General features: G+C 38.0%; 1 protein-coding gene across 5 annotated transcripts in view; it reads right to left on the bottom strand.

Annotated features, from left to right (window-relative positions):
- The window catches only part of Fhos (Formin homology 2 domain containing), a 49,375-nt gene that overhangs the window by 3,659 nt on the left and 19,757 nt on the right, over positions 1-25,959 (bottom strand). For 2 of the 5 annotated variants that reach the window (XM_089178033.1, XM_015329861.2), the window contains 17 exons: positions 25,260-25,369; positions 13,454-13,512; positions 10,557-10,624; positions 10,134-10,239; positions 7,637-8,150; positions 7,270-7,532; positions 6,929-7,060; positions 6,512-6,854; positions 5,764-6,413; positions 3,669-3,829; positions 3,106-3,288; positions 2,491-2,610; positions 2,097-2,231; positions 1,745-1,887; positions 1,062-1,329; positions 865-988; positions 306-473 (listed from right to left, as the gene is read on the bottom strand). In XM_089178033.1, the coding sequence (XP_089034159.1) occupies positions 306-473; positions 865-988; positions 1,062-1,329; positions 1,745-1,887; positions 2,097-2,231; positions 2,491-2,610; positions 3,106-3,288; positions 3,669-3,829; positions 5,764-6,413; positions 6,512-6,854; positions 6,929-7,060; positions 7,270-7,532; positions 7,637-8,150; positions 10,134-10,239; positions 10,557-10,624; positions 13,454-13,512; positions 25,260-25,369 (3,547 nt within the window). Of the gene's footprint in view, positions 1-305; positions 474-864; positions 989-1,061; positions 1,330-1,744; positions 1,888-2,096; positions 2,232-2,490; positions 2,611-3,105; positions 3,289-3,668; positions 3,830-5,763; positions 6,414-6,511; positions 6,855-6,928; positions 7,061-7,269; positions 7,533-7,636; positions 8,151-10,133; positions 10,240-10,556; positions 10,625-13,453; positions 13,513-15,688; positions 15,861-25,259; positions 25,370-25,959 lie in introns of those variants that run through there. The other 3 variants (XM_089178035.1, XM_089178034.1, XM_015329862.2) reach the window with 2 other exon arrangements.

Raw genomic sequence — 25,959 nt, 5'->3', positions numbered from 1 at the left:
CTCCGAACACGATTATCAATACGAATATAAATATTCAATTAACGCGTGATTATGCTACATAGAATGTAGGTAGAGATGAAAGAGAGAAAAAGAAAGAGATGTACGTAGGATGAAATAACTGTGCTGTAAAGGTGCATGAAAACGCAGGAAAGATCAAAAAGGGCGACGAATTTGCGTTGGCACTCGATTTTGAACGAACTTCCACGTTTATCGATCGTTCCTCATGAACAATAAACGTGGAAGATAGATAAAAAAAAAAAATAAAGTCACAGAGTGGAGGTGCAGGGTGCGGGGATCACACTTACAAGACTTACGATCGGCGTGTCTCGTCCTTTTACGTTCCCTTGGTGTTGTCCTCGTAGCTGGTGTCTTCGTTGCAGTCTTTACGAGAGATTCTAAAAGTTCGTCATCGCCGTCGGTGAGATTACCGTTAGTACCTTCGTCTCTTAGCAAAGGTCCCAGCGTAGTTCGTCCTAAGATCAAATCAAATGTTTTTTTTTTTTTTTTCTTATAAACTTTGAATAATTCTAAATGGATGACAGAGACGACGTTGAGTTAACAAAGTCAAACGACCGAGCCGCTATTCTTAAATCTTTTCTCTGGAGATCCGACTCTTTAAGATGTCAACATTTATCTGCTCTAACGACGGTATTAAGGTAAAAAAGGTTTACGAAAATAAAGAGTCATTCTCGCTTTTTCTTCTTGTCTCCAAAGATATAAACGTGACAAGTGTATGTTTCTTTTATATAAATAGTGTCAAGCTATGTGTCTGAGATAAATCTTAGAAAAAAGATCAAAATGTTTTTTCCTAACTTTCGATCCAAACATTTTTCTTCGAAAATATAAACGTTAAAAGAAGCTTACCATCCTTTCTTTGCCTTCGCCAGGGTAGCGTACCATGAATACTTTCAACGTCGGAAATGTCGCTTCCTAGGAGTTGCCTCAGCTCGGCATCCGCTCGATCCTCTTTCGTCCTAAACTTACCAACCTGAAGGAAAAAAAAACAAAAGAAAATTACAAGGGGGAAAATGAAAAATTGTAAATTTAGTTGATATTCTCACCTCGGTGATCATCTTTCCTCTCGTCTTATTTCTCTCTCGATGATTGGCTTTCTTCTCGAGCTGCTGTATTACCCGTTCTCGGGTCGTTCTATACTCGAGAGCAAATTCCGATACTATCCTACAAAATTCGTTTGGCTTGGTGTCCTGTACTCTATGGAGCGGTATACCAAGCCACAATATGAACTTGTGAAATCGATTTATGATACGCCTGTGAACGATACCCAGGACTATTATCCTTTCCGCGCAGTCGGCCAGAAAGTCGGACATCCTGGAATGTACGTAACGAAGCAACGGAAAACATATCAGAAATCGTCCTAAGTAACTATGTATGTATCGGACAAATCATTTTCGATGTCGAAAAAGAAATTTATGAAAGAAGTTTCAAGACAGACAGAGAGAGAGAGAGAGAGAGAGAGAGAGAGAGAAAGAGAGAGATTAAACGAGCGAGCACAGAACCGAAAGTGAATTGCGGTTTTACTAAGGATGTCAAGGACGAGTGTTTTTCATGTGCAGCCAACCGATAAACTCGACGCCTTGCTGCTTCGTAAACGAAAGTGAAAAAACTTAGGGGGAAGACGTATCTTCTACTTTAATAGATATAATATATGAGAAATGAAATAAAGAAGAAAAAGAGAGAAAGATTAATAATGAACGTGTATAGTTGGTCGTCTACTACTACTCACTTGACTTTCATCATCGTCGAACCATCGTGTTTGGCGATTAATTTCAAATGATCCCACGACGCCTTGCACTCATTTTCAAGTTTGCCAATATTCGCGGCCAACTCGTCAAAATCGATCTTCGAAGCCCGTGTCACTGCACCGATCTGAAATTTTGTTCAAACAAATTCGATATCTTTTTCTTGTTCTCTTTGCTCAAATATACTCGTATATATACATATATTTAACAAATTTTTCTTCACTGGAGAACTATTGGAAAGTTGGTATCGCGTAAATATCGCTCGATTAGCCCATGCGCGACCATGCAAAAGCAAACGCAAACTTGACTGTTCTCTCTCTCTTTCTCTCCCCTTACCTCGGAGTAGAGGTCCGTGGAATCCGGAAACTTTTCCATCACCATATAGCAGAGGTGATGAAGTAGCGAGTGCTTGTGAACGGTGTCCTTTACTTCAGGTACTTTGGCAAGGTATTCCAGTTGAAAGCCCTTCACCTGAAAAAGACAACAAAAAGGCATTAGTTTCTACTAGATATTCTTTATATTATTCTCTCCCATGCACTTTTAGTTACTTCGATCGAACCTTTAACAAAAGGGATAAAAGATAAATGCAAGGAAGGATTTTCTATCGGCGTTCGAGTGCATAAGAAATCTTTGATTGCCATCGACGCCGTTATTGGAATTCGAATCGACTCTTGATGATTTTTACCGGACGAATTAAACGGATGTCATTTGGCCGGAGTTTAATACCCACCTCGTTTCCGTTGAGGAATATCCCTATCGAAAGGAGCGTGCTCAGAATCCCACGAAAGGTTTTATTCACTCGCAGCGTCTCCATTCCCTGCTTGAGATCCATCAAAGGGTCCGCAATTTCCTGAAGTCACAAAGGTACGCGGTCGCGATTATCATCTTTTTTTCTTATTCTTTTTTTCCTCTTTTCTTTGACATATTTTTCATTCAATGACATATTTTATATTCAAATATAAATATAATTTTGTAATAATAATAATCGATGTTAATTTAAGTTGAAAAATAAGTCGAATAAGTTGGTCGAATATATTGGCAAAGAAAAGAATTCAAAGGGGGAGAGAAACCAAGGGAGATTTGATCTCACGATCGATCGGAACACGCGTGTGAGAAAAGGTGAAATTACGTGGTCAACTATTTGACGCTTCAACGCGCACAAATGCTTTCCTGGGAAGTTCACGGAAGTATGAACAAAATAGATATCGACACCGAACGATTCTTATTATCCTAGGAAATTTCCAAGGACCTCTGATATTTGCCGTCAACAAAAGCAAATAACTACCATCAAATGAAATTTTTAAATGTAGATTTAATCAAATAACAACAAAAAATGTCTACTCACCTTTTCAGAATTTTCAAAGTCCAACTTAAATGCCCAGAGCTTCAATCTCGCTGGCAATTCCGATATCGATGCCAATGTGAGAAGAAACTGTTCTGCCGATCCCAAAGGAAGATCGGGATTCGCAGCTTGTGCCTCTTGTATCCTCGATCTTTCTTCTTCCGTCGGTAGCATCGTCAAAAGTTTCTATCGCGTAGAGTACCGCAAAAAGGGAATAATACGTGGACAAGGGAATGGGACAAACGAAAGAAACGAATAAATTGAAAATTAGACGAAAAATCAGAAGAACAATTGAAAAATTAGAATTTGAGATGTGTGACAAATTAATAAGGAGCAAGATCGTTTAAATAAAAGTTTAATTCAACCTTCCGCAACCTCTCCGTAAATGTGAGTAAATGAAAAATGAAATGAAACTAAGGACAAGAATAAAGTGGATCGATCGGATTGAGTTTATATAAATTGAGTTTCAACCAGAGAATAGTAATTCGGGTAATTTAGTAGTTTGGTGACATGTCACAGATTGATAGAGAGGGGAAGCTAAAAAAAAAAAAAAAATGAAATCTTACCTCGATACCCTCTCTGTTCATAATGGTCGCATCCATCTTTAAAATGGCTGTTTTGATGGATCTCGGTGGTGGCAATTTGGTCATGCCGATATTGATCGCGTTTGATCTTTTGTGGTCGAGTACGATGATTTCTTTGTTCTTGTTCATTTCTTGTTGTTTCTATTCGATCAAACAGAAGGCATAAACGTTTGTTTAGAGAGAATAAACGACGATCGGTTTTGATTGCAGCTTGTAATTCGAATTTGTTAGCTCAATCGATCGATGAACTTGTAACGCGAAACGAGTTACAAGTTGGTTGGTTTCATTTACGATTAGTAATGATTACACAATAAAAACCAAGAAAAAAATAAACGATTACGTGGCAGTTGACATTAGTCGATAATGGACTATTTAATATAGAATGATGACAAATCTAACGAGAAAAGAAAGAAAGAATTTTGACTAAAAGTCAAGAATTTAAATAGAAACGATCGCTTCAAGCAAAAGATTACGAAGCATTTTATTAAAGTTCTTACTCTATTCTTTATCTTTCTTTTCCTCTTTCCTTTTTCTTTTATGAAGCCAAAGTGCACTAAATTACGAGAAAGAACCGGGTAAAAGAAAAAAAAATAGAAAATTACTGACAAATCTTTATCCGACGATGAATGAAAATAAAATTAAAAAAAGGAAGAATATAAACGTGCCAAGTTTAACATTATTACCTTAAATAGTAAAATTCGTGAATGATCTCATGAATGGAGGATACGAATATAGAAAATGTGCATTTACATAAAACGTTTGGAAATAATGTAGAAGAAGAAGAAAAAAAAACAAAACAAAAAGAGAGAGATGAAAAGAAAATCATTTGGTTAGAAAAGCCACACTTTAGAAAAGTTAAGAAATGAAGACTCACCTCCTGTCAAATTCCAGCATGCCATTTTGTTCATTTTTCGTGCGAGCACCAACAATATTGCAAAGAATACAAGAAGAGATTAGTCGTTTTGCGGTAAACCGTCACCACCCAACCACCATCCGTCATAATTATCGTACGTGATTATTATCATCACGCGATCTCGTTACAACTAAAACTGGTACTACTATTTTCTCTGAGAGATCTTTGAGACTTCTTCTCTTATCGTAGCAAACGTATGTACTGAGCGACGTTAAGTGCATTTTCGACATTTTACGTGGCAGAACGGATCGTACACACGTATTTGTGTGTGCTTCGCAAACCGGTTAATCTTCCAAAGGAATGAGACCGTTTAACGTATTTACGCTTCAAATTTCTTTAACTCGAACGTTCCAACTTAGTTCCCTTTTACTATACGTGTACTTACGCTCACACAGAGAATCTATATATATATACCTATGTATTGTACAAACGTGGTCCGGATGAAAAACATTCAATTTTCTTTTCTTTTCACTTTCGACAATTTACTATTTAACTATTAGAAAAAAAAAAATACCTGTTTAAAGAATTCGCAAAAAACAAACTACACTAATTCTTTTTTATTCGCACCTTCGTGTTTTCCCTTCATTTTCACTATTTTTACTAAATTCTCATCAGACTTTCTGCATTGTGTTAATTATTACCGAGCTTCCGAGCGTGCGTATATACGTTCAGAGATAGAAAAGAGAAATAATGCAGACGAAAAGCAAAAAAGGAAAATAGAAAAAGATAAAGATATGGGGGGTGGGAAAAAAAAAGAAAGAAAAAAATAATGCGATAATTTTCGCGAATTTGCAAGGCCATGTAAAACGACGTTAAATTTGGTCTTTAGATAATTACACTTGTAATTTGTCGCGTGTCAGCGCAATTCTGTACTAAATTTTCATTACAATACCACAAAGCTATTTTAACAATAGTTCAGCGTTTTGATATGTTTTTTTTTTTTTTTTTCCCCCGAATGAAAGAAATAATTCGAGGCAAACGAGAGAGATTCGTTAAAGCAAAGAAAAAGAAAGAAAGAAAAGGAAAAAAAAGATAATAGATCGTCCTTATTTTGCAAGAGAAAAAAGATAATAAAAGTCTTTGGAATACGACGACTTAGAATGTGACAAATCGTTGGTCCGATCAATTGAGTAGTATTTTAGATTAGAAATAGTTGCTCTCTTACCTTGGTGATAAGATCCTTGGCTCTGCTCTCGAAAAGGTGTTCGAGTTTCTGCGTGTCAATGGGCACTGGCGAGAGCTCGTCCCAAATCATCTTGTTCTTGTCCAATCTCGAGAGGATGATGGGATCGTCCCTGACCTCTTTCCAGAACAGTTTCACAGTCTTTTTGCTCTTTTTTATGGTCAAGGTCGAAGCCGGAGAATTTAAAGGTGGACTTCTTAAAGAATTTGTTGGATCGTTGTTCATCGATGATCTCGTGGATTTCAGATTGAGAGGCGAAAAAAGAGGCGGTGGAAGATGAGGTAAAGGTGGTGGTGGTTTGGCACTAGAACTCGGCGGGGGCAACATCGAAGGAGGTGGAACTGGTACCATCGGTGGTGGAGGAGGTGGAACGCCGTTCGTCACGTTTACCGGTCCCAAAACGTCGATTTCATCCTCCGAATTTAGATCCGTAAAGTCAAGGTCGCACAGAGCCAACGGTCTTTTTAACTTTTTTACGAGTTCCTCCCAGTGCAACTCATTCTCCGATTTCTTTACTTCCTGCACCTTGAGCAAATTCTCGCCTGTCGGTGATTTCAATACGTCAGCCTTGGACTTTGATTTGGCCAATCCCTCTTTAGCCTTCGAGATCAAGCCGCTCATATCTCCTATCCTGAAAAAAAAAAAAAACGAAGGAACGATCGAACGAACGAACGAACGATAAAATGGTCCAAGTAATTAATGCTTAACACACTTTTTATCGTCTCTTACCTGGAAACCTTTTCATCGACAGGACTGCTCGGTATGAGATTCTGTGCCGTTAATTTCTGCGTTAGATCTTTGACGGTACCTTCTCGTTTCAATTGTAAAACCACTCGACGATTCTCGTCGTCATCGGTATTATTACCCTCGTCGCACTCGACACCCTCGTCAGGACTCTTACCGTACCAAGGCTTTTTCTCCTCCGAGTCGAGCTTATTCGCGGCGTTCATTAGCGGTGTTAAATCCTTTCTGCTATTCGTTCGGGAAAGTTTGTTAGATGGAGAGTCAGTTTTCCTTTCGTACGAGGACGTGCCATTCGGATGATATCGCAAACCATTCGACGAGAAGGAAGCTTAAATTTGAGCATACGTTTGTCCAAAGACGAAATATATAAATGATAATAGCAATTGTTTGTGTATTACTTACTGTCCTGATCGTCCGAATGGTCAACGGAAGCTCTCATATTCGCGGTAGCCTCTTGTTGCTCCCTGATAAAACTCCTTTGCCTCTCCGCTCGTTCTCTTCTACGTCTCAAAGCTGGTGTTACGCCAACGTCGACTGGAACACGCGACATATCATTTTCCTCCCTAATCTCTCGCTTACGACGTCTAATGCTTCATCATATAATGCATGAATTCGTTTCTGGTAGGCGTAGAGATTCCTATTCTCGTCCGATTTCTTTCAATTATCTTAAACGATTCGATAATAACGAAGAAGAAATTCGAAATCTTTTGCGATCGAGATAGTTAGTTAATCAGCTAGGTCACCTTTGTTCTCCTTATAACTGCCATTGAGTTGAACTTCCCCGAGATGTCCTTGAGAACTTTGAGAGCTACTCGACTCGTCATCGTCATCGGGCAGACTCGAATTCAAAGTGTTGTTCAGGGAGCTAAGTCCCAAAGAATGGTTCGAGCGTGGACTTAAACGAGCGTTCAAGGACATCGAAAGCGGCGACGTGCCAGTCGAGTGCCTACGGGACTTTCGACGCTCGTGAGAATCCACCAGAGACTTCCGGTTGCGTAGAGTTTTCCTGCGAAATTCAGTCAAACAACTTTCTGTAATTTACTACGATGTCGACGTTTATTTCGTTCGTAAAAAAAACACCACCTAATGGTAAGTAGAAATATTTCGTACCTGATATTATCGTCGAGCTGACGAATTGGCGATCCTCGGTCGTTGCCATCTTCGTGTTGGAGTACAGCTTCGTAAATGTGAAACTGTCTAAGAAGATCGAGATCTGTTCCTTGTTTGGACAAATATCTTTGAATAATACCCTCAATTCCTTGCTCCTCGAGACAGTCCACTTGATCATAGTAAGTGTCTTGATCCGGAATACCGTTCAAGCACTTATTGACCAAGGTCGTTGCGTATATTAAAAGTTCCGTGTCAGCGGCATCGTAATCCTTCAAAAGCTTCATTACGTTCGTCCATGGTATCATACCTCTTGATGTGTCTACCGAACGTACAGCTCGAACGAGCAACAAACTGTTGGTTTCCACGTACTCGACGAAGACCAGCAATAATTTCAGAGCCGTCTTTACGACCAACCGAAAGCGACTTGCTATAAGGGTGTATAACCATTGTACCGTCTGACCATGTTCTATCACGCCATTCATGCCATCCACGTAGAGCATCACCTGACCGAGAGCTGTTTGGATCAAACATTTCGTCATTTTATAGTCTATATTATTTTCAAACGGAAATCATTTAAAAAGCAACGAAACAAGTAAATTGTTAAATGCAACAATTGTATTATACACAGAATATTTGGGCAAGCTACATAGGTTCGTTCGTTCGTTCGTGACGATAATGACAATATAATCGTAAAACGATTGGAGAGAATTGAGCGAGAGGCGCCGAAGTGGTAGGAGGACTGTATAGGACTGCATTAATCCGCTCGTTATCATTACGCAAAGCCATAAGTTACGCCGCAAAATCTAATTAAACGGTATGGACATAATATATGCAGGTATACACAGAGAGATAGCGAGGTCGTTGCAATCATCCGTTTTCCGAAGGTTCATTTCTGCTTACTATACGATATTATACCTCGACTATATTATAGTCGACGAACTAAAAGGGTGATGTGGTAGGTGCAGGAAACACGTTGCAGGTATAATAAATCGCGACGCACTCTCGCATCTAATTAGAGATTTGGTGAAAACGCGTTACGTCCATTAGTTTTGACTCGTAATAGCGTGGAAACATTAAAGCTCTCTTGATAAGTGTTTCTGCAAAAATAATATTATGCCAATCGTGCGACGCAAAAGGCTATATCCTATAAAAAAAGGTCAATCCGTTTTGTAATTTGCAATCCCGTTATCCGCGCTCGGTCAATAGAAAGCTGGATGCGAGAGGACATCCAATCCAATCCCAGTGTTATACGCAAAATAAAGATAGAGAAAATCGTCCCACGACGATTAGTTCTATTGCAATGGAAATGAACGATTAATTATTCGATAAATGAGATTAAATAGGAAAGAAAAAATTCAGCGAAGTGTGAAATAAGCCTCGCCTTGCGCTTTTCAATGATCGTTAGTTTCGGTGTCAAGTTCGCTTGCGTGCTGCCAAAAGCCGCTTCCACAACGATAGGTAAAACATTTAATCGCTCGTTTGTTCTCTACGCGAGACTTAACTGCTACATAATTTAGGGGAAACAGGTGTTTTACGTTTGCCCATATTTCATTATCTCCTTTTATTCTTGCGAGTAATGGAATCGATGACGTATTACGATCGATATTTTCAAAATGAAAGATCAATATCTCCTTAAGTTTGCAATTTAAAATCACTTATAAGGATTTCCTTTTATTCTCAAATTAACCGTGTTCCACTGGCTATACGTTGAATTAAGTTGTCGCATCGCGTTAATACTTTTCTATTAAATATTTCAGTCATCGTCATCATCAATTTTTTATGTTTTAATTTCAATATTCTTGTAAAACTGTATCATTAGCGATCATTTTCTACCCGCATAATCCCCCCTTCCTTAATTATGGATTGCGCATTAAAATCTCAATGACATTTACTTTTCGCAGATGCAAATAAAAGAAATGAAAAGATATAAACGTCTTAAGATCAATCAAGTGTATACTTTAATGTCGAGTAAAAAAAAAATAAGAAAGGAAGTTTCAATGAGACTATTTCGTTTCTTTTATATTTTGTTTGAATCGTTTGCTCTTCTTTCATTTGGTTATATTAAATCGATGAATCGATCGACGGATCAAACACGAAACTTTGAAAGAAAGTTTAATGTGCCGCACGAAAGACGATATCAAAGAACGTATTCATAGTTTCGATACAGCGCACATCGAACTTCCATCTTTTACGAGTTTCGCATTGCGGTAAAGAAGTTTTTCTTCTTGGAAAAACTTTTCCATCTTCGGAAGAAGGCGGAAAGGAACTTTGTTCGGGCAAAAAGATTTCTATTATTTTATCGACATTTATGATAATTCACTGGGGCTTACGGAATGACCCTTAACAAAGTCTACCCTGCTCGTGCTTATACAATATCGAACTATTCGAGGAAAAAAAAAGTAAGAATTCTTTTGGATTAGAGTTAAAGAATAATTATCCTCGAAGTTGCCTCGTTATTTATCAAGTATCAGGAATTTTTTGTCTTAAACCTACTCACCTCGTAGTATATAATTTTGATAATTCTGATCGGCCTCGCTGCCGACCTTGATGAGGCAAGCCAATCCATCGTTTTGCACGAACTCGTGCACCAGGTCTTTGTCCTCCTGTAAAATCAATTGTCTCGATGATAAATGCATCATCATAAGTGCAATTTTATTCTATTTATTTTTCAGGATAACATAATATAATCGCGGTAGATCGAATTTTGAGAAAGTAATTGTTCGTGGAAAAAATAGAAAAGAATATTCCCACATGTTGGGATACATGGAACGTTGAAATAAACTAAAGAAAGAGCAAATAAGAAAGAAGAAAGACGCGTGGAAGATCTCGCAAATATTTACACGGCAAGCGAGTAGCTTCGTGCCAAAATAGTCGTCTTCTCTTTCGTTTTGTATTACGCGTTGGAAAATAGCAAAGCTACCTGAAAGATCTGCTTGAGAGAAAAGAGAGCTCTTCGTAGTTCGCGACCCTCGCTGTTCAGCAATTTTTCTGCAACAAACATAGACAAATATATATTATACATAAATACTTGTGTTCACGTAATACAATAATTCTACGTTTATTTATAGGAGAATAGAGAGAGAAAAAGAAGAAATAATTAATGGGATTATAAGAGATGGAAGAAAAATTGACGATTATTTTCTATTACTATTTGATCGAATTGGAAACGAGAAAGAAACCAATTTTGTTGGCAAAATGTTCGTTCGAAAAGTACCAAAGTAATGCAGATGATTTTTATTTTTCTTTTTTTATTGGAACTTCCTGCGGGAAAAAAAAAAGAAAAATGAGAAAATATGTTTAAATTTAAAAACGAATTTCACGTTTCATTTCCTGTCTCGAATAAAAATCACGAATGTAGATATAGGGAAGAATTGGAGCTTGAGCCCTTCTCTCGCAGCATGGCTTTTCTTGTTTTCAAACGAACACTAGGCTAGCAATTAGCGCACGACTGCTAATTTCTTCCGTAAAATTTTCGTCGTCTCTCATTCGCTGGCTGGCTGCATGGATGGATGGATGGATACCTGCAAGCGCTCTCTCGGTCCTTTTATTTCTTTCTCTTTCCCTCTCTCTCTCTCTTTCCTCTTTCACGACTGTATTACTAACAATTGAATTCCGTTTGGCGAGCGGTGGAATGGAAAATTCAATTTCCCGAACCCCGATGAGAGAGAGGAGCAGAGATGCAATTTCGAGTGGAAAAAAGTTTACAGAAATAGACGCCTGCCTACCTTTTCTTCTTAAAAACCAAAAAAAAAAAAAAAAGATAAAGGATACAAATTCGACATTTTTCCCGAAATGTTTAAACAATAGACGATGGAGGGGGGGGGAATAATATGAAAGATTATACTTGATATCAATGACAAAAAATGAGGTTAAGAGGTTACAGATGTTCTCTGGCGAAACTTGACTTTAAACAAGAGATAAAGAACGGAAAATAACGAGCATTTGAGGAGAGATAACAAAACAAAACAAAAAAAAACGGAGAGAAGAAATTACGTTAAGTGAACGTTGAAAAATGAAAAAATCTATTCGCCGTGCGCAAAGTTAATAAGTCTATAATCACGAATCAACCAGGAAGAAGGAAGTAATTAAGTAATCCTTTAGAGAGAAAGACGAAGAAGAGAACTCTCGTGTTACGTTCTACTACGATTGAAATTTTCTATAGAAATAACTTCGAAATTACTTGGATAAATAGAAAATTGGATAATATTTAAAGCACAATGTTAATCTAATATAGTAGTTGTTCCCGATAGTTGGTACATTGGTAATATCGTGGGTGAAAGACTCACGACCATGAACACCAAGAAGACCATGAACAACACGAGCCATCTTCCGTTACATCTTTCCGTTTGTTCGATTTGTAGCTCGTCTCTTAACGAGACGAATTCGCGAGTTATTTCGTGGTAAAGGAGGTCCAGGCGACCGCATAAACGCCGACTATCACGCGATCTTCAAATGCATAATGCATGTCGGTTGGAGAAGGGAGTCGAAGGGAGCCGAAGGAAGGCGAAGGGAGAACGAAGGAAAGGAGGGGACTGCGAGCGAAGGTAATTAGGAACTCGCTGCAGGAGCCAGCGAGGGTGTGCGAGAGAGACGGAAAGATCTAAGAATAGCGGTCCCAAGGCCCCGAGGCCCTTGGCCCCCGCCATAATCAGCGCCCATATAAGCAAAACTTCCTCTCGCTCAAACAAGTTTACCGGCTTGTAACGCGCCATTGTTACTCGCGCCATTGCTCTTTTCCCTCTCTTACTTTTTCTTTTATACTTTTCTATTTATTTTTCTAGCTCTCTTTTCTTATATTTCTTTTTTGGAAACCAACTTGAAAGGCTTTTCATTGCAATTTCATAGATAAACAATCGGAAGAATACTGACTTAGACGGCATTTCGATTACTTCAAAGATTTTCTATTTTTCTTTTGAAGAAAAATAATTGCAATCAGCGTGAACATTCGTGAATTCGACTAGAAGAACTTGCTGAGATAGCACGAAATCTGATTCCGTCTGTCGCCTGATACGCTCGATCGGAGTTCCAACGCTATGACGCGACGTATGATCAAATTCTTATTAAAAACATTTTGAAGGATAATAAAAAAAAAGTAATTAATTTATAGCGCGACTCTGTATAAATTTATCTATAAGAAAGATGTTTCACGTATATATTGTATGCAATAGATTTCTTTTTCCTTTCATGAGTTTATATCGGTCGTTCTCTCTTTCTCTCTCTCTCTCTCTCTCTACACATTGTATACGATTTATATACGAAAATGCAAAGGTGGGTAAAAAGGAAGTTGAAAAAAGAAAAGGAGATAGAGAGAGAGGGAGAGAGGAAGAAAGACGAAAACCAGACGGGTTTTGCAGGTACCGAAAATACATGGAGAACCGTTAAAATATGTAAAACGGTGTAGGGTCCTCTCTTCGTCTTCCGCTTCTCCTCCTGCCCTTTTCGTCCCTTTTACTCTTTTCTTCTTTCTTCTCGTTCCTTTGCAGATCTTCGATCATCTCCTCCAGCGACAGTACCAAGAGTTCAACGAACGAGAACGACCCACAGGTGAATTCGACGAAGATATTACGAAGGTACCTATATCGTTCCTCTTTAAATACAAATACAAACGATAACACACAACAAATACACAAGCAACGATATTTCAATCGACTATCGATCGATCCGATTTTAAAAGACTAAAAACAAACAAAAAGAAGATGGGAAAAAAATGAAGTAGGGCGAGGATCGAGAAGAAGATCGGACAGGTGGTGTTCGACCAAGTGGATCGTGAGACCGAATAAAAGATTTTAATCAAGGATCTGCGAGTAAAATACTCACCTATGATGGTGTGAACCCTCACAGAAAGCTGAGTCCTGAGAACGATTGAGTTCTTCCGGCTGCAACAAATCAAAAGAGGATTGCTCGATTAGCGTATAATACTTGTGCACACACACACACACACACACTCACTTACGCGTATACAAAATAAAACGTAGGTTGCACAGAACATAAATATTGATAAAGCTACGCGTAACCGACATCCTATTGACCCGGTGATACGGTGATTCCGTTCGCGTTAATTTTAGCTTACCGTGTGCCAATTAATCTTCTTTGACCGATCCTAATTACTCCATTATACATACAATACAAACATGTATAATATACATATGCTCGGGAACGAGACGAATAAAATCCTTTTTTATTACAATACACACAAACCGTTTACACTACGAGTGTCTACACTTTTCCTATAAATTGGGTTAAAGTGGTATAGACGGTAAACTCTCTTTCTTTTTCTCTTCTTTTTCTTTCTATCCTTCTCTCGTGTCGCCTTGGATAAGCATGCGGTGCGAACTTAAAGGCCCTGCGAACCTTCCCACGCCAAGCGTCCCTGAGAAAGCACGACGACAGTGTAGACAATGGATTTGAGAAGGAAAAAAGGGAGAAAGAAGAAGAAGAAGAAGAACAAGGGAGGAGGAGGAGGAGGAGGAGGAGGAGGAGGAGGAGAAGAAGGAGAAGAAGAAATAGAAGAGACGAAAAAGGATTATGCATCTAACATCGAAAATCCAACGTGTTAGAAGCACAAACTTGAAAATGCCGGAGTACTCGAGCGTTAATATTTCCGCCGGGGTAAATAAGGGAGAGATAGATCGAGATATACCAAGGACTTCTTTTCCCACGGATATATATATATATATATATGCTATCATTTATTTCTATTTCCTTTTAATCGACGTCCATAAACTTCAAACGTTCATTTTTAAATTTCATAGTAGGAAAATAAAAAGGAGAATGATCGGTGCATTTGAAATCTTTTATATCGAGCCAAAGATCAGCAAAAGCGTATTCTATTGCTCGAAATTAGATCGAAAAGATTTCAAGAATATTCGCATTTTTCGTTGCAGGAAAGTACCGTGCCAATATCAACTTGGCAAACTATCTTGCACCGTTATCATCGACTAAATATAATATATCGTGAAAAAAGATATTGTTCCAACATCTTTTTTAAAAAGGTAGAAAATATCGATCGAAAATACGAGAGTTCTGGTAACCTGTTAACTAACAGATTCGATATTTATGAGAGATTTTCGCATCGCTGCTATGATTAATGACGAAAATGAAACCTTTTTGGTCGACCCTTTGGTCGATTACGCCTACGTCAAAGAAATCGCATCATCCTATCGTTTTTCAACGAATCATTATTCTTCCTTTTTTTATCGGGATAAAAAGAAAATGATTGTGAAAGGCAAGCCTTCTCGCTCGACCACCTCCAAGCAGAAAAACTCGAAAGACATTATGCGAGTTACAAGGCGAAACAACAAAGGACGGAAATAGACGTGCGTTTGCGAGAACCTGCCAAAACTTGACTCGATAATAAGTCACGTGAGTAGACAATTTGCGAGAATCCCTACAAAAGGAGCACAAACCGTGCGCGTTGGTATTATTCACTCTTTTACGAAACTACTTTTCAAGAGCTATCCGAGCAGTGTACGCGGACTTTTTTAATTACGTAAGCGACGTATAGGAGGAGAGTGGCGAGCTTAAGGTCAACCAGAGAGAGTCATAAATCACTTAAGAATTTACTCCAATGTGTCCTCCCTGTATTTAAATCGAACGACAACGAAACCACCGTCGAATGAAATAGAAACAAATAAATGAAAGAAGCACCATCTAAGTCGAGAACCCGTGCCTGCCTGCCTGCCTGCCAATGGCATCGCGCGCGCGAAATCTGCCCCCGGGGGATTAGAATATTCGCTCAAACTTTTTCCTTACAAGGATCCTCGATCGAGTAGTAAAAAAAGGAAGGAACAAAAGTGGAAAGTCGAAAATTGGTAGAGAGAAATCGATTTATTTAGGTTAAAGCCTTCGAGCTGTTTTATTCCCTTTCGACTTTTTCCCCAAGAGCGAAATGGAAAGCACGGTAGCACCCTTTTCCTTTTGAGCTTTTACGGAATCAATTTCTAAGCAACCTGACGGAACTCGATCAAGTTAAATTGCTCGCTAAACTTGTCTTGCAACAGATGTAGCTACGATCTCTCTTCGTTGCTTCCTTTAATGAGATATAATATTTACCAATAAGGTGGCATGACGGCGGCGTCGAACTTTCATATCACTCGAAATCCAACGCGTCAAGGATTTGATAATATTTCTGATGACTATTTTTCCAAGCTAGTATGCTCTTCACGAAGAGCGTCAAGAAGAAGAGCGTCGAGTAGCACGTCGACGAACAAGTCCAACGAACGACTGCTAGCAAGCGGAATGGCTTCTTCTTAGTCTGCTCTGTCCCGCGCTTCGCCACAATAGCAAATGGTGGGAGATCAAAACGCTGACTAGTCCTTGCTCTCTCCTACGTGTATATGTACATATACACACGTACACATATATGTATATATGCCGCGTAAGATTCTATGTATACAACCCCGATGGCTTCCTCGTTTTAATTCCAAGTTACTTATTGTTAGTAGAGCGCACGAGCCACGGTTATACTTGAAAATTCTTCGAAAACAAACTCGCTTACATAAGTTAAAAGTTCGAAGAAACAATAACAACAGCAACAAAATAAAACAACGTTAAAATATTCGATTTGAAAGTACGATTCGTACACCGAATGATTTGAATGATGCATTATAAAATAACATCGTACGTAGGATAGCAATGAAAGAAGATAAGGTTTGATTTGCTCAATACCGAGTTACACACAGAGGAAGACGGTACATACACTCGACCCAGAGAAGATCATACGCCAAGCCTCTACGCTCCAGTAATTATGCGAGCAGTTTTACTTTGAAGGCCCTTAGGGTACGTCGAGGTCGAACGATTTCTCGCTTGGCCAGGACGATATTATGATTATCATTATGGATCGTACTTCGATAAACGATTGAATATTGAGTTCCGAGTAGGCAAAATATTAGCCATTTTGTTCTTTCTTTTTTTGTTGGAAATCAAAGAAAAACAAACACCTCTGACGAAACGAACAAAGCGACTCGTTTATCTTCGCTCGGTAACTAAGTCGAGAAGATGCGTATCTCGAGGGGGTTTCTGTTGCAGACGGATGATTCGTCGAGAATACTTCTCTCTCGTGATGCTAACCACCTCGGAGATGATTCTTCCGCATAGGAGCATTCAGAACAGGATGTTGAGACGAAAAAGAAGAAGAAGAAGAAGAAGAAGAATCTTCTTGGAAAAATTGGACAAATAAACAAAAACCAACGAACAAAATGAACACAAAATATAAATTATACAATGCTTTTTTTCTTTCTTTCTTACAAATTGCAAAGACCTTTTAATCATCTCGTATATCTTAAAAGAGATAATTTCGTTAAAATTACGATCGTAAAAACCGATACACATCCTAAAAAGAAAAAAGAAAACAGAAAAAAGTTAGGGGAAACACCGATATCGCTTCCTCTTCGGACACCTCGAACGAAAAAAACGTGCCACGCCTATAAAGTTTTCGCGTCCGTTTCCTTCTTTATTTTCTCTCTCTCTCTCTCTCTCTCTCTCTCTTCTGTCTTTCACTCTTGATTTCAGACATTCAGCAGTCACGTCGTCCTACGTCAAGTTATTCTTGGTTACGCGTTAATATTATAAATGTGCAAGCTACACCGACTACGGTCATTTTTCCTTCCGGTTGATGTAGCTTGACAAATGTATCCAAATTTCAAAATAAACATTTTTCTATCCAATCATTAATGAATAAATCTATGCATACAGATCTGTGAAAACAAAATCTTGTTAAAAATTCTAACTAAAGATTTGAAAATAAATAAATAAAAGGTGTTCTTTTTATACTCTCAACTACTTTGCAAACATTTACAATAGATCCGAGATCGATTTCCGAGACGAAATAATACAAAAAGGAGAACTTCTTGAAATCGACAACGTTTCTAACTAATTCTACCATTTTTTACGAAACAACGAGCGTCCAATTCGTTCTTTTTTTCTTGAAAAGTACACCAGAAAAAATTTATGTTAGAAAGTTTTAAGAAGACGATGAGTTATTTTCTTTGTACTTGTGAATTTATCAACGATCTTAGAAGTTAAATATTTATTCTTTGAGAATCGAGTAGTCAACGTTTGCAAAGAGTATACATGAATACATAATACCTAAATTCGGTATTACGATTAAAAATGTTATGTTAAATAAATGAAAGATGATTGAATAAAATTGAATAAATAGCATAAATGTAGGTAAGTGTATCATGTATCGATGTTGCGGAAGAAAAGCATCATATAGGAAGACGGAAAACGCGTGCTCCGTTCCTCTCGATTTGAACGCGTGCACAGAGAGACGAGAAACCAGTTTAACTGTCGTGAAAGTACGCTGAAGGCTTCGTCAATGAAACCGGCGCAATCTCGAGCAAGTAGACGGTTTCGCATTTTCGAATGACACGAAGGAAGTAAATACCAATTAAAAAGCATTAGCAAATTTTTCTCCATCAAAGTTCAAAGGAAAGAGAGGAGGCTATATAATTTCTATCAAAATGATATAAAAAGACAACTTAAATTAACGCCACTGTTATTGGTGTTGAATGAAGTAGTAATAAAAAAAAAAAAAAATGCTAAGATGCATATAAAAGTAAGTAAGTGGTAATATCATTGAAACGGTACATAGATGCGATGAGAAGAGAAGAATAAGGAGCGAAGTAACGTCTGTATCCAGAAAGACGCAACGCAACGTCAAAGCCAAAGTCTGGAAGCAACCGAGCGTGATAAAACCGGCTTCAATTCTTCTCGCGGGATCGGCAAAAGTCGTCTCTCATTGGCGTCGAGGACTAGCAAATAGAGAAACGAACAACGAACTCTACAAAAAGCGATCGTACAATTTATCTACCAACTGGCTCCCGGACCAGTGTTTATCCAGCACACGCTTCGCGTTCCAGTTTCTCTCGTCTCGTCTCGTCTCGTCTCGTCTCGTCTCGTCTCATCTCATCACAGTGGTTTGTTTTCTTGACACTAACTCGAACGATAACGAGCACGCGAAAAAAAAAAATAACTTAACTAAATTTATTTCTATAATTTCTTCAATTGCCATTCATTTTATGCTTCATATAATAATTTTTTTAAATTCACCATTATACAATCCCAAAATGGAAAGAAAAGCGTAGGATGAATATTTGAGAAACGCATTTCTTCCTAAACAATGAAAATGATTAACGACGAAGATGTTGTAATAATAATGAAATAATCATGAAAAATATGCAGAAATATCTGATCGATAGAGGCTGTCGGAGAAATTTGAATTTATCTATTTTTCTTTTTTATATATACATAGATAGATATAAAATTGAATAATATATTGTGAGCCAACGAAGATCAAGTACTCCGTCAGCCACGAATAATATAAATAATTGTTCATTAATCACTCGATGATCTAAAATGAATTCGTGTATATAAAAAAACAAATAGAACACAATTCACTTGAAAATACACAATATTTCTGTAAAGATGAAAAAGAGTATAATTGTCAAGGATGAAATAAAAGATAATAAAATAAAGTAATACCTGCAGATACGACAGAAATCTTTTCCACAATGAGGAAATCGAAGTCGACTGAACCGCGGCATGATCGAACAAATCTCGATAGGTATATATGGAAAAGTCGTTTCCGTAAGTGCGATGTACGACGAGCACCCCGAGGACAGACTGAGCGCGAATAACCTAAAAGAGCAAGGGGAAGTCCTCTCTCTTTCTCTCCCTCCTGTCGACTCGCTACCGCCATTGCTATCCCATACTTCAACAACGAGACTTGATTACCGCAAAGTATTCAGGTGAATGTCCTACTTCCGAGACAGCCTCTCGACGATCTCGACAGGACTGGATACGAAACGACGACAACGACGAGGTCGACCGAAGAAGTGCATATAAGTAGGTAGGTAGGTAGGTAGAGTGGTGGTGATGGTGGTGGTGGTGGTGGTGGTGATAGGTAGGTAGGTAGGTAGGTAGGTAGGTAGGTAGATAGTTGCCTACCTAGGCAGCCAAGTAGATAGAAAGATAGCTAGAAAATAACCACATGCGATTCGTAGGTTTGTTTTTGAAGAGAAAAAAACTTGCAAAGTCTTATCGCGTAGGATGCTTATTAACGGTGTTGGCATAAATCGGCAATCGCATAATTCGTCGGGGATGTCCTAGCTCGTCGATGGAATAATCCTATGGGGATGGTAAAAGTACGAACGGTCTCGAAGGGTTAAGACAAAAGGAAAAGGGAGTATGCAAGAGGGTATCTCCAGTTGTGCAGTTACCAGAAGCAACCTTCATGAAAGGCTAATGAAGATGCGTCGCTCTGTATTCCCAGAAGCCCACGGCTGGGACGCGGTCAGCAGCTCGGCTTAACGACTTACCGACTCGCCGATTATCTCTCCGACATATCCGATATCGATCGCGAATTTCCATCCTTCCTCCTCTCTCAGTTTCTGTGCCATTTCGTGTACGCTCAAATCCAGATTAATAGGTCGCGATTTCCCACCAATATGACTCCCAAACGGAGAGTTTATTAAAGTACCTTCTTAGTTCATTACCTAAATTACTTCTTTTTTGCTAACTAATTGAAAGGTACAAAGATACATGACAAAATATCAAAGGAAATGAATAAAACATGTCATCGGAAGATGGGGGAATTAAAAAAAAAAAACTTGAAACTTTGCCGGAAATTTCCCTAGAGAAGCTTAACGATAGATCAGAATATCGGTCATCGTATTTCTCTTAGAGAACTCTTCTTAGTATATACGTGGGTGAATTGAAAAATTGATTAACTCACCCTTCTAGTACATCATCTTATTACATCCGAGTTATTTCTTTTCTATCATTTGACGAGAAAAAGGAAATCTCTCTTTTCGATTCGATTTGATTTTTTGTCAATTTATTCACGAAGAAAATATCTAATTCACAATTACTCGTTTCTTTAACGACTCAAGAAGACGGAAGAATTTCTATACTTGCCATTTCCGTGAAGCTATCGTTTAACTCCAAGAGAAACTCTTATTTCGACGATAAGAAATATCGTTCGAACGTAATGATGGATATCGACTTGTTCTCTCGAGTGGTAAGATTCCATTGCAAACAACATATATTATATCAAACTACTATATCGAACGTATGATTCCAGTAAATCAAGATTCTTATGAAACGTAAGAAACGTTTCTTTTCTTACTTATAGTCTACAAAGATTCCTTATTTTTATTCAGATTTTTTCATGTTATATAAGATATAAAGCCGCGACAAGTATAATTCGATAAAATTGTAACTGCGTAAACGTATATTGTACAAATCTTAACGAGTTATTAAAATCGAATAATACACTTGTATTATTACGCATCGATCAGGTACGAGCGATAACTCAACGTGACAGGGTGCAATTTATATTCAACCCTCCGCAATAGACAGCAACATCCAATGGTGCTCGAGTCGATCATAAATTTAATTGTGTAATGAGCCAACACCTCGTCTACTGGCGCGCGCTCCAACATAAATTCTCTCTCTCTCTCTCTCTCTATCTGTCTCTCTCTTTTTTGCGTGATAACAGCACGTAATTATCGGTCACAGTCGATAAACGATCGAAATAGAAATTCATTTATTTTCATAGCATAAGTAGCTCGATCGAGCGAGTAAAATTGAAGTCTCGTTAAAAAATCAACAACAAAAAAATAAATATCATCGGTCTCGTTGAAATTCTCTCTCCTTTTCTTGTTTATTCCGAGAGTCTAAAACACGCTAGGGTCTTAGTGAAAAAGGAACGTACGATCGTAAGTACTGCAAGATATATTCGTGTTAACGAGGGAGAATTTCAATACTACGACTGGTCTAGGTACGCTTTGCCAGACGTACCTCTCGGTATAAAGAGTTTACGAGGCGAACCTAGGCAAGGGACAGTTAGTTCCACCTGGTAGTAAAAGGAGCAGTTAAAATGTCCTGAAATATCACCTAAAGCGCACACATATACCTATACGAAGAGTCAGTGGTCTTGAATGAGAGTACGCAAGCGTATTCACTTGTACATTCTGACTCTTAATCTCAAGCCGACTTCGAATAACGAATAAAAATCTTCCATTTGTTGTTTTTTTTTTCTCTTAGTCGAAAGCGAAATTCATTTTCATACAACGGAAGATTGTGTTCTGTAAAACATGCAACAGACACACAGAGTTTGAATAATACCTGTACCGCCTGGACAACTTTACATAATGGTCCGGAGAACTTGAAACTATGCGTTTAATTTAATTAAGCAATTAGGAGTGAGCATGGCACTCGTTCTATCATTACGCAACGCTTCTAGACGACGACGACGACGACGACGACGACGACGACTAACTGAATTATGGGCTTTACGTTTCGCGGACGAACAATGCATTTCGACTTTCGAGACTCTCAACTTTCTTATCTTAAACCGATAAATGTTCATTATTGATATTAAATTTGTTCTTCGTACTCTTAGCAAGGTAAAACAATGAAAATGATCGATCGTTGATATTTAAATATATACATGGTGCAACAACTTTCCCTATATTATTTAGCCGTGATTCATGTCAAGTGACGTCAACGCATCGATGCACTCGCAACCTTTCTTCGGATTAAAACGACCGATCTGAAGAATATTATTTAAAAAGAAATCCAAATAAATCACATCGTATTTAATAACTTTCCAATAGACTTTTGAAATTTCTTTCGAACAAAATAGATTGTGGTATTATTAAAGAGAAGATAAAAATAGTTATTTCTATTAACGACGTTGATGATTAAAACGACAAAGAAACGGTTGACTCATTAAACGAACGCTGTAACAGGCTTGACTTGCGCGGGAACGCGTCTGCCTACCACCTCTGCCTACCACCTCTGCCTACCACCTCTGCCTTCGTGTTAATGCGGAAAGATATTTATAAAATGAGAATGAGAGAAATTGTAGGTTAGCGTAGACAGCCAGCCGATGTCCTGGGAATAGATCTCGAAACCTAGTTATGCGATTTATTCCGAGCGAGGTCGGCAACTATTCGCGAAAGCACGCGAAAGCACGCGAAAGCACGCAAAAGCACGCAAAAGCGCCCTCGCGACTCGGTTTTCGGCTTGGAAAAGGTCATAGACACTAGAAGAAAGTTGAGCGTTCCCTTAGAGAAAGATAGGTGGTATGCGTTTCGTTCGTTTCCTCCTTTCGAGGGAAAATCGAGCGACGTTTGTTACCAATGGTAGTTTTTGATTACATTCTAATCACGTATAACTACCTACTGCATACCTAGTACATCGAGAAAGGAGAAACGGTCATTTACCATTTATCAATTAATTAATTGTCCATGCGCGTTTCCTTCTTCCTATTATTCAAATATATTTAGAAAAGTAATGCATATTGATTAGAATTAGAAAATTAGTTACTATAAAATACTGAACAATCGTTAATCGTTATCTCTTTAATACTCGACGGACACTGCATTCTTGCCATCAACGTAACATCGTTAAAAGAGAGAGAGAGAGAATTTCGATAATCATGAAATAATTCGGAAATCGTAGTGGCACGGCTTTCCCCATGAGACGAGTGAAAACTGCTTTATGGCTTTCGGCTATCGTTGCCAATAATATCATTAACGTTGAGCGATGGATGCTCCAAGCACATTAGAACGCGATAACACCAATGAACCGATTTATTACCATAGTATATAATATGCTAGATATTATAACACTTTACACGCGCGCAGATTTAATCGTTATCGTTTCGAAATATGAGCTTCGTATTCAAATTCATGAAATATACTCTGCGAAAATATATCATTTTTCCTTGACGGTAGCTAATTGCATTTCAATGAATTACATATACCTAAAGAAAAAGGAAAAAGCCTGGATGACGTAAAATCCACGAATTTATTAGTCAAGGTCCAAGGAGACTTCCTTTCAGTAAAACGTAGGACGCGTAGGGAATCAAGAAGATAACTTTTTGAACTTTCAACGCCTACACATTGACCACGAACTTGCTACTTCCCAAAGCTCTCTTTCTATATCTATCTATCTCTCTCTCTCTTTTCTTTTCACTTTGACGATAACGAGCCATAGCAGAAAGATACAACACGCTCGAGAATTTTCTTTTCAATGAAAAGGCAAAAGCCATCGGATTAAACACAATACTGCTACTACTACTATCTATACCGTGGACCAAAAAAATGGTTAATGGGAGCACGTTGTAAAGATAACAAGGCTTGAATTTGTGCCAATTCAAAAAGAGTCTTCAATTAATTGTCCCTTTAATTAATTAACCTCTAAAGATTTCTTCTTTCTATGGAATTATGAAATAATATCTCCAGTAATTCTAAATGAATACTTTCATTTCAAAGAAAAACTTTTTTATTATTTTTTTTTTTTCATAAAATTTGTAAAGAACAATTTGAATCTATTTATCCATCGACCGGTAGGAAAAAATTGTTTTTTAACAAAGTACTTCCACGTCCCGAGAGAAATTTCGCGTTGATCAGACGGAGCTTAGAAACACCTTGAGCGATTTCTTAACGCGAAAGTCCGGCAGCAGCGTGCAACAAACAAGTCGCTTGGAGTGTATAAAGTTTCTTCCAAGATAAACGATCCCTTACTAGTAGCAAACGAAAGAACCTTTCTCTTTCCGAAAAGCTTTTTTTCATCTATTCCCTTGTGTATTTCGATTACAATTCAAGAACAAAAAGTATCGGTAATTCGACGAAGCAAACGATCCAATGGTAAAAAAAAAAAAAAAAGAAAGCTATTTTATATTCGCAAACACGTTCCTGTAATTTCGCACTTTACGAGTCCCTCGGTTCCTCCTCTTCGCACGAATCACCGAACGTTTTTGATAAAGGTTCCAATTTTTATGGCGTCACCCGTATTGTAACATCGGGTGAAAGGGAAAAAAAACTATCGGAAAACAATTCAAGACGGTCAAGTTTCGCATGCGAAATCGCGATAGAAACGCATTACAATTTTTCCACCTACTAACAATATTATCATGGTGAATGATTGGAAAAATAATAAAAATAACAATAACAAGAAAAAGATAGAAAAGATAGACAATAAGGTAGGCGAATAGTATACAAAAATAAAAGTTAACAAATTTCCAAGCCAGGAGGTATCATTTATGCTTACCACTTAATTTCTCTCCTCCTACCTAAACTCGACCCAGTTTCGAGTTTTAAACATATATCCCATGTGTATATATAAATATATATACATATATATTGCTTTCTCTATTGTATTTTCATATATCTTCTCTATTTCTCTCTTTTTATTAGTCTGTAATAAAGGGAAGAGAGAAGGAAAGTTTCGATAGAGGTTCGCGATTAAAACTAAACTCTCTGTTGGGTAGATTATGATTCTCGTTAGTGGTAGAGAACGTAGCTAGCCGAATCGGAAAATAGCTCGAGCGAATATTGGTGTCGATAGCACCGGCTCAGCCGTGATAATTTCCAGTGAGTTAGCTCGCAACTTGCTAGCTAGCTAACCTTCACCGTGTTAACACCAATTCAATACACACCCGGTTCTAACATCGAAAGTATTTATATCCCTGGAAATTCTACGAGTTTATCTATACGTATATATGTATAAATAGCAGCATTTTCTCGGCTTTACTATTTTGTCGGCAATACGATTCTTATATCACCAGCGAATTTCGACTATTTAATATAATAACAATTGTTCGACTTACTTTGTCTGAAAACCTTCAAATTCTTCTTGTTGTTCGCTGATCGAAGCCTCAAGATCCAAATAAGCTCCATAATCGCCATCTTTGTAGAGTTGAAGAGCCGTATCATCGAGCTGTAACATAATTAACAAAAGGAAACGTTCGTGAGCCAAGTTGTCTCGTTTTTCCTTCCTGTAAATGTGTTCAATATCTTTTTTTACCCTCCATCTCTCTCTCTCCTTCTTTCTGCTCTTCTCAAATTTTCAAAAAAGATTCAAATGGAAAGGAAGAGAAGGAGAGAGAGAGAGAGAGAGAGAGAGAGAGAGAGCGTATGTGTATATGTGACCCATATTTCTAAAAACTTTAGCTTGAAAATAGTTTCTCAGCCAGTGAAACGACGGTGCCCGGCAAAGCACAAGCATTTATAATGCCCTCCTGCATTTCTCCGGTTTCTAGGCGGCCTCCATTCTAAGGAAGAGCCTCGTGCACTGTTACGAGAGACCTAATGCTTGCGTAATACACATGAAATTTTCTATTTTCCAAAATAATTATTTAAAAGCGATTAGCTTCGACTAATCGATTCTCGTAGATTAAAATGACAGTTGCTACGTCGATAATAACTTGTTGTAATAGTTTTTTTATTATCATCTTTATAACGATATCTGCTTCGAAACGTAGACATTGTAAATGTGCTAACGTGTAAAGCTAAATGTCAACGGATCTA

This window comes from Polistes dominula, unplaced genomic scaffold (assembly GCF_049000335.1).
Source record: "Polistes dominula isolate Pdom_NZ unplaced genomic scaffold, Pdom_raw_medaka contig_77, whole genome shotgun sequence".
Classification (NCBI taxonomy): domain Eukaryota; kingdom Metazoa; phylum Arthropoda; class Insecta; order Hymenoptera; family Vespidae; genus Polistes; species Polistes dominula.
The sequence above is the reverse complement of the archived record's forward strand: the minus strand, read 5'-3'. Positions and strand labels throughout refer to the sequence as shown.